We start from the raw sequence: 7508 nt of genomic DNA on the forward strand, positions 1-7508 counted from the left end.
ACTTCCAATGTAAATACGCGTTCGCCAGAGCTGCATTGTACGCCGAATGCATTCCACTATTTCAGGATTGACCCCCAGGCATTTGAGGAGATATAAAATCAACTCATGAGAAGTTGAGTCAAATGCCTTGCGATAGTCGATCCAGGCCATTGACAGGTTGCGTTGATAGTAGATCGCATCTTGTGTGACACATCGATCAACTATCAAGTTCTCTTTGCAACCTGACAGGCCTCTTTTGCTGCCACGCTGTTCATATATCTGTTGCCATACAGGTTCTATCTCCTGCAAAATACGGTTGTTTAAAATTTTTGTAAAAATTTTATAAACCGCATTCAAGCAGGTGATAGGCCTGTAATTCTTTGGGTCAGACAAGTCACCTTTTTTTGGTATCAGTACGGTTCGCCCTTCCACGAGCCAGTCTGGAATCGGTTCGTCAGCTCTAATGTACGATGTAAATATACGGGCCAGATGGAGGTGGGTAGAAGTAAACTTCTTCCACCAAAAGACATTTATGCCATCTGGTCCCGGGGCAGCCCAATTTTTGCTGCCATTTAGAGCTGAACGAACTTCATTCACACTGACTGCAGGGCTCTCTTCATCAGCATTCTGTCTACGGTGTTTTCGACAGAATGCTTTAAAGTCGTCCAGAGCTGGAGTATTGGCGTTCACGTTTGGTTGATCTCCATACAACTCAGTCCAAAAAGCTTCCACCCGCTCAGGTGTTGGATAATTCCCGGTAACATCGGTCTTTGGTGTCAGAAAGCGTGAAGGGCTGGATCGAAACAACGAGTTGTCGACCAACCGCTTCAGCCTTTTCTCTAGTGACTTTTTGGCAGTCACTAGAGCCCGCAATTTATTGAGAGACTCTTCCTTGATGACAAGAAGAGTACTCTTATTCAGTGTGTGATGACGCCACCGAAGTTCAGCAGCAATGCGCCGAATTCGGGGCGTGTATGCTCTTAGAGTTGTTTCAAACTCAATCACACACTGAATGCGGGAGACCTGTTTCCGGGATCTGTCAATTTTGAGTCCAAGTTGTGAGATGCGCTGTCTCAACCTTGCCTCGATCGAGAGACAATGTCTCTCTCTCGGAAAAGCCGAAACTGCTGCACCATACACAACCTGGCTCACAGTGAGCAGGGTGGAATCCTCCAGGATGTTTGCACGGAGATCTACATTTACCGCTTCTAGCTGTTGTTGGGAGTAAGTTATCTTTTTAGATATACTTACTTGCCGTCCTATAAAGGGATTGTTGTCATCCAAGGAGGAACGGCGTCGCTCTTGGTGTAATTGCGCCGGAAAGGAAAGTCTATTAGACTGCCTTCTATCCGGCACAAGCGATCTTCTATTACGCCGAAGATAAGCGGCATAATTACGCAGGTGTTTAGGCGTAAAATGCTCTAGCTCCGGATGCATATCACTCCAAAGAATGTGCATCCGGGCCATATAACCGCTCACCCCCGGCTCGCTTCGTTGGTAGCACACCAAGAGGTCGACTCGTAGTTTCTCCGTCCACTTAAAGAAAGTCCTTAAAGCGCCAGGGTCGTCATCGTTCATCGGGTCCGGCGTGCTCCTCCCACCTGATGAATGGTCCTCATCCGAAAAGGACCGGTTGTGGGGAGCACTTCTGAGATTACGTCTTGTTGTAACTCAGTATTTCAATGCAGTGGGTAGTTGGCCCACTGCATCGGCTACGTCGTTCGCCTACAGACCTGGTGTTATGGTCTGCGTTTCCCGCGATGCGCCGCTTGGAGGCCACGTAGCAAGCACCGCTTATTATTATTATTATTATCATTATTATTATTATTATCATAACTCAACGTATTGCGAGTCAAATCCATTCCTGATAAAACTATGTACAATTGTTTCCTTATAATTTTTACTTTCATAGAACATTTATTTTCATGCAGTGTTCTGTAAAGACATGAAGTTCTGATGATCGGTGAAGATATGCAATACACTTACTGGTAACCTAAGTAATGCCACAATATAAAAGTATTGCCACAACTGGAAAGCGGACATAACTTAAAAGTTCTTATGACAATTAAATTGGTAAGGATTAGGAAAGTACTCGTTATATCAGTCGTTTTATTGAGGATTGAGAATAGTCAAAAAGGAATAACAATCTACAGTGGTGAAGATAAAATGGAGATCTGCGAAAAAATGGCTTTTCGATATCTGAGAATTGATGCAGCTAAAACTTTTCACTATAGTAGAGGATAGGCGTTTTGCATATGATGAGGCATTTATTCGATCGGTTTTGAACTGGTCACAACCCTTCAAAGATACCGTTGAACATGCATGCTAGTATTCATAACATACCTGAGATATTTTTAGTTAAAATTAATGTGATTGGTTTCACTTATCAAATTGTCCCATATTTACAACCCATAAACGAAGCTTAATATTAAAGGTGTAAATTGGTTCTATATATTCACACTTATACAAGAGAGTCTATGCATACTGTTGAAACTAAAAGTTTAAAACTAATATCAATAATATAACTATGATAATGAATTTAGACGGCCCGCCATGCAGTCACGCCTTAAAATTACCCTGAATCGATAAGTCTCCAGTCATCGATAATTGTTCGACGCAGCACTGGCGCTTCTCGATCTTCGGGCCTAAAGAGAGAGAAAGAGGGGGTAGTTTAGGGGTATTATAGGTAAGCCGTGCATTGCAACAAGGAGAAGTAGTGTAACCGTAGACGGAGTGCCACAAAAATTAAGAGGCACCGATCCCCAGAGTAGTTACCTATTGACAGAAGCCAACAACATCTAGGACTTCAATCTCAAGTAGTGAGTTAGATCGTCGTTTACTCATCAAGGTATTGAATATATTACTCTGTGGGCTAAGAGTAAACCGCGGGGTTTATACTCGATTTACTTTTCCTCTGATTAATTGTTCATTAATTATTTTTCATTTAATAATTCCACAATTTAATTAACTTCAATTGATTTATATTCATAAGTAGGTGTTAGAGCGTCTCTCAAGGGGATCATTACCCGAGAAACACTCTGAGATCTTGTGATGTAAATTGTCGTGAGCATTTATTTGATATAAATAATTTACTCGATTATTTGTTAACAATTTTTGAACATCTGAAAATTTGTATAAGTTGTATATATTTTATTTGAAAATTTAATAAAATAAAACCGAATAGAAAAATCTTAAAGAAATTTCCATTGTCTTCTTACGGACTAGTCAAGCGTCGGTTAAATTGTACAACCTAGTTAATCCGTACCCAAGGTCAAAATCTACTACGCACTAACGAATATTGGCGTCCATTTTGAGCGCGCAAATTCTTGTCGATTATTTTACTCGATAATTTATTATGAACAATTGAATTATTATTTATTGAGAATTTATTCATCGAGATTCCGGCGCATTTGAGACTGATTTACCCATGGGTAATTTTTCACTAGATTATTTTTACATTGGGATAAATTATTTAATAATTATTTACTTAACCGGGAAATTCAACGTGGTTATTTTTTATATATTGAACTTAAGTTCTCGATTTTATTTTTGATAATTCAATTTCATCGTTTTGATAAAATTCTTTAGAATTTACTTACCAGCGTGGATGTCGAGTCTGGGAATTTTTAGTTAAACATAATTGATAAAATTAATAAGAATTATTTTAATGTTGAGTATTAAATTTGTGATTGATTTTGAATAAATTCATGCGTCGAATTTTTGTTCGGATTTTGGGAATAAAATTATTAGTCATGAAAATTATTATAGTTTAATTGCTAGCTAATGACTGATATCCTTAAGTTGAAATTATTGTAATAATTTTTCTCGAATTATATTTTGTGATTAATTTTTATAAGTAAAAAGTAAAGTAAATTCAGAGTGTGTGAGTGTGTGCGGGGTATGTGTGTGAGCTGCAGAGGCTTCTTGGCTTACGTTGCAGTAACTAGGCTGTTGCTTCTGGGTGTTCTTGATGAGCCCTCGTGCACTGCGGTCTTTGTACGAGGTGTCTTGTTGATAGTTAAAAGTTTAGTTTGGTCAAGTCTAGTTCTGGTTAGCTGTTAGTAGTCTAGACGAGCCCTGTCACACTGCGGTCTTTGTGCAGAGGAATTAAGGGGTTAGGGGTAGTCAGAGGCACGAAAAAATGAGAATTTTCAGTATTTTTTTTTTGCCATTAAATCATGTTATTTTACAAAAGTATTAATATGGCATTATTATATAATGTTTTGACTTGAAGTCACGAAAATAAAAAAAAAAAAAATTTAATTTCCAAAGTTATAGCTGTTTGTGTTGAGCCAGTTTAAAAAAAAAGTTCTTGCGGTGACAATCATAAGTCCTTGGAGAATCATCTAAAATCAATCGGATGAAAAAAATTAGTTTTATAAATAGATAATCCTGGGCCTGATCGAAGGATTTTTTTTTCTTTCAAAAATTAACATAATGGCGGCCTCAGGAAATTTTTGTCTAGATTTTTGGGAAAAAATCAACAGTTAATTGGTCTTAAAAAATCGAAATTTTTGAAAAAAAAAAAAATCCTTCGATCAGGCCCGAGTTTATTATGTATTTTAAAAGCTGTATAAATTTTCTTAAAATCTACTGAGTGGTTTTCGAGTTACAGTTGTCACCAGTTCAAAAAACATAGTTTTTAGAAAAACGCATTTAAAGTTTCACACTAGATTCACGTACAGAAATACGAATTATTAAATTACTTACATCGAGTCATCTATTCCTGGGCCATATAATAGTTCTTCATCCATTGTGGAAGTTTCCAAGACATCAATTTGCTATTGCCTACGAAACATTCTGCCTTCCCGAGTGTTGTCGTTGGCGCGCTGATCTGCCACTTTCACACGTGCAGCATCCAATTTTTCAGCATACCGATGGGAATTAGACCCACAATTAAGTCCTAGGGTATCCATAATCATTAATAATGAATTTGTACCTTCATTAAATATACAAGTAGCTATGTGTGCAGCAATTTGTATGATAGTAGAAATAGTATTCACGGTTTTTGGGCATATTTTCCACACTAGTTGGTTGAAGATCTCATTATTATTCTGATTGAATCCACCTACACATCTTGAAAGTAAATTATCATTACTGAGATCGTCGTAAATCGGTTTAATAGCTTTTAAAACATCAGGAGGTAAGGGAGAATAATCTTGAGTATAAGTATCAAGCTCTCCACTTGCTTCAGCGCGCTGGTAAGAGCACCAAGAATCTTCGCCTCTAAGACACATATCAGGATTCGGATTTTCATCAGTCAAACCGTAGTTGTAAAAATTTGCCATAATAACAGATTTCATATCTTCAATAGAATCGCAATGACGACGTATTGATAAACCATAGTACACAGTGAGTTTGTCTATTACTTTTCCTGTAAGCCTACCTCTACCACCAAGACCTTTTTGTTTAGTTTTCAGAGTACGCAGTCCCCATCCGCTTCTGAACATGGCTTATACATTCCTTTTTATTTATGGTTGTATTTTTGTAAGGATCTGCTTTTATAATTCCAGAATAGGTTTTCGAATCAATATCGCCAATGTAGTTTGTATATTTAACTCCATGTTTTGTTTCAGACTGCTGAAACATTTCAATCATCGCATCCACCTCCATTTTCCCCGAAGACCCCTTGTGATTAGCACTACACTCATTTTCATGCGATTCATACTATTCCTCGAACTCAACCGTATTTCTTTTCTTTTTCCAATACTCACATAGCTTACAATAAGCACTTTTAATGTTTATATCAAGAATCTTTCCAGTATAATAGCCAATTATAGAAGAAACTCCAAGTGACGATGTAAATCCCCGTTTTTGCCAGATTCCATCTCCCGATACAGTCAAATCGTTCTTATTCTTATTTTCACTACATTCTACTACATACACCAAAGTCTTAGTTCATGGATGACAATAGAACCCTAAAAGGGGGTTTCTCGAAGCTACCGCTAGCTATCTGCTCCCGAGCGCTTTGAAGTACCCGAGCTTTCTTTGTTATTTGTCGAATAACTCAAAAAGTAATTATCGGATCGACTTGAAATTTTCAGAGAATATTTTTAAGATATTACACATAACGAAAATGCAAAAAAAAAAAAATTGATTCTTTAAAAATTCTGACTACTCCTAACCCCTTAAATTATTTCTGGTTAGCCGTTAGTAGGCTATAGTTTTAAGTTGATTATAGTGTGTGTGAGTGTGTGATTAAAGTTGATAAATTGTTTTGTTAATAAATTTTTGGATCCATTGTTAAATAAAAATTTATTTCTTTCACAGCACCTTGCTCCACTTCCTCTCCCTGTAAGATAAGCTCTCAGCTCTGGATCCGGTTCCAGGAACCGTGATAAGAAATCCTGATGGCGCCCTTTTGTTCATTAATTTAGATTTCAATTTTATCTAGTTTATTGTTTTGTTTAAAATTATTAAAGGGCCAATTGAGCGGAATAAAACCCGTTATAAAATTAAAATCAAAATGTTTTTCGAACAATCAGAATAAATTTTATTTTTTCTCGTCATACTGAGATCGTTTACAATGATTATTGAAATACAACTTTATTCTCATTGATTTTCTTATTCTATTGCAGCAGTATAAATGGTGTTTCTTTATTGTAGTAAATGAATAAATTCAAATTGAGATTTATTTTACATTAAATAATTGGTTTTTAGACTCCAGCATCGGGATTACCAGGACTCATAGATGATCTTATTTTTTCTGGTGCTGGAAGTGGCTGTATGGGAGACGATGAAGATGATGGTTGTACACCCGTGTATGATCCTAACTCAGGTAAAAAATTACAAAATTCTTATAACCTAACGACATGATTATCTCGTTAAGTCTATGATGATTATATCAAATGGGAATCATAACTTGTGAATTTCAATTATTCATCAATAGATTTTACAATTAATTAATTAATTTACGATTTATTTTCCAACATATTTTCGAACTGTAGTAATTGTTAGATTTATAGTAAGGTACATATTATGGGTACAAGTATGGGTGTCCCGTCAAATGATCCCCGAAATTTAATACCACGACAACTAATACCTGTTATTCGATTCCAACGACAACTGATCCTTAAAATTATGATCTTAATATGACCCCGCTGTGAGATTCATCGGGGTCTGGGGCGAAGACCCGGTTGAGGTTGGGGACCAAAGCATCGCATTTAAAAAGAAATTTATTATTATTTTATTCTACATCTATTATTGCCATTAGTCTTAATCGTGTCCTATGATGTTGTTTCATTGTAGGGCACATCACGTTAACAAGCATATGTGATGGTCTGCTGTCGAATAAACACACGCAAAATTTATGAAAAAAGCCCCAATTGTAAATTGAAATTTCTATATGGGCGATTGTCAGATAGCTGTGATTTTTTATATCTAGCGCTTCATCAATTATTCGAGATATTTTTTTTTTTATCACAAAATTGTAAATATGACTAGTTTGATAATATTCAACCGTCGATATTCAATATTAAATCATAGGTAGTCATGGATCGTCAATAACTCACAGAAAGATACTTAGAATG

General features: G+C 36.5%; 1 protein-coding gene across 1 annotated transcript in view; it reads left to right on the top strand.

The window, feature by feature from the left end:
* The window catches only part of LOC123263793 (neurexin-3-like), a 763584-nt gene extending 756780 nt beyond the window's left edge, over positions 1-6804 (top strand). Inside the window, exon 28 of the mRNA XM_044726803.1 lies at positions 6640-6804. Within this exon, the coding sequence (XP_044582738.1) occupies positions 6640-6795 (156 nt within the window). The 3' untranslated portion in view covers positions 6796-6804. The remainder of the gene's footprint in view (positions 1-6639) is intronic.
* Positions 6805-7508: the final 704 nt, after the last annotated feature.

Source organism: Cotesia glomerata, linkage group LG1 (assembly GCF_020080835.1).
Source record: "Cotesia glomerata isolate CgM1 linkage group LG1, MPM_Cglom_v2.3, whole genome shotgun sequence".
Taxonomy (NCBI): domain Eukaryota; kingdom Metazoa; phylum Arthropoda; class Insecta; order Hymenoptera; family Braconidae; genus Cotesia; species Cotesia glomerata.